The sequence below is a fragment of the Buceros rhinoceros genome, unplaced genomic scaffold (genome assembly GCF_000710305.1).
Source record: "Buceros rhinoceros silvestris isolate BGI_N320 unplaced genomic scaffold, ASM71030v1 scaffold10964, whole genome shotgun sequence".
Taxonomy (NCBI): Eukaryota; Metazoa; Chordata; class Aves; order Bucerotiformes; family Bucerotidae; genus Buceros; species Buceros rhinoceros.
The window spans coordinates 74,715-76,124 of record NW_010408862.1 but is presented as its reverse complement, the minus strand read 5'-3'; the positions used below and the strand labels follow the sequence as shown (position 1 = coordinate 76,124).

The following is a 1,410-nucleotide window of genomic DNA, read 5'->3' as shown; positions in this document are numbered from 1 at the left end:
CTGATGAAACAAAGAATTCTGTGCTGTACAGTGTGAAGAACTTGTAATACTTCTTGCTTTTCAGTGTATTCCTTTAATTTCTCTCCATAGGTAAAAATAGAGAACTGAAAAATAGCCTGGCTTCAATGGAGAACAACAGAGAAGAGGTAGGAGTAAAAATGCTCTTGAATTTTAGTTGCATGACTAGTGCAGAATGGCTAATACAGGAAACACTGAGACCTCTGTTGCTTTTACAGTAAATACTTAGAGTATTGTCAGAACCATGCAGTACATGTCATCATATCTGCTGAATAGAAACAGTAGCTGTAAAATATTTAAAAATAAATTTAAAATTAAATTTTAAATGATACTCACTTTGATTTAGGCATATGCAAACAATCTTGTTTCTGGGCCTTTCCCCCCGCCCCCCTTGTTTCTAAAGGATTGAAATACATTAATTTACTTGGACAACACCGTTATCTTTGTGATGCACAATAATTCCTGGGGAAAAAAGTCTCCAACACACTTTAGAGAGGCAAGCACTACCTACCCGAGGTATGCGATTGTGATTTTGTTGAGAAATGCCAAATGCTGGCAGTTGACTCCCATTGAGTATATTACAAAGTGAGGTTTGTTTTTTTTTCCCAAAAGAAATTCGGTTAATATTCTTTTATCCTTACTCTGTTCTTTGACTTATGTCAAAACAGGTTCTTAATTATTTTTGGTCTAGAAGAGTTGGTCTCTATTATTCACACTTAGTGGTTTCTCGTGTTTACACTTACACCCTGTTTACTCATATGACAGTGGATACTCAGTTGTCCTTTCAGGCAAATATGCTTTTTTAAAAAAGAAAAAAAGATGGAGCTACAGGAACCTTATTAAACATGAGCAAATTTCTTCTATATGGTGCGTTAGACATCAGTGGCATTTCACATGTGGTTTGTCTTACTAACCTGTCTGTGATCAGGAGCAGCCAGTGATCATGAGCCATTCTCAGTCCCTTCTCCAGGAAGCTGTGAGATGTGTTCTAGTTAATGTAAGAAACTGTTTCTGTTGACATGTCATGTGGTCACAAATGAGTTGAATTTTTAATTTTTTTCTTGTTTTTAGGGCAGTAGTTCTTCAGAAAGAACCAAATCCTTAGGATCATCACGCTCAAAAAGGTTGGTTTGGAAAATAAAAATAAAGTACTTTCTGGCTTGTGAACCTATGGAAGAGTCCATGCACTATGCCAGATATTTCTAGTATACACCAGTATAAAGCCATTAGGTTCACAGAAGGCTGGTAAAATGAATGCCTCATAGTGCACTTAAAATTCAAACCACCTTTCAGGATCAAAGGCTAAGAACATAAATCTTGATTTTTATTAGCAAAGACAAGATTATCCTGTATCTTGAGGACAAAGGTGTTTATACAGTTGTTCTTCATTCC

At 36.0% G+C, this 1,410-nt stretch overlaps 1 protein-coding gene across 1 annotated transcript in view; it reads left to right on the top strand.

The window, feature by feature from the left end:
- ATRX (alpha thalassemia/mental retardation syndrome X-linked) overlaps positions 1-1,410 on the top strand; it is a 60,230-nt gene that overhangs the window by 2,572 nt on the left and 56,248 nt on the right. The window contains exons 2-3 of the mRNA XM_010135029.1: positions 91-146; positions 1,090-1,142. Of these exons, the coding sequence (XP_010133331.1) occupies positions 126-146; positions 1,090-1,142 (74 nt within the window). The 5' untranslated portion in view covers positions 91-125. The remainder of the gene's footprint in view (positions 1-90; positions 147-1,089; positions 1,143-1,410) is intronic.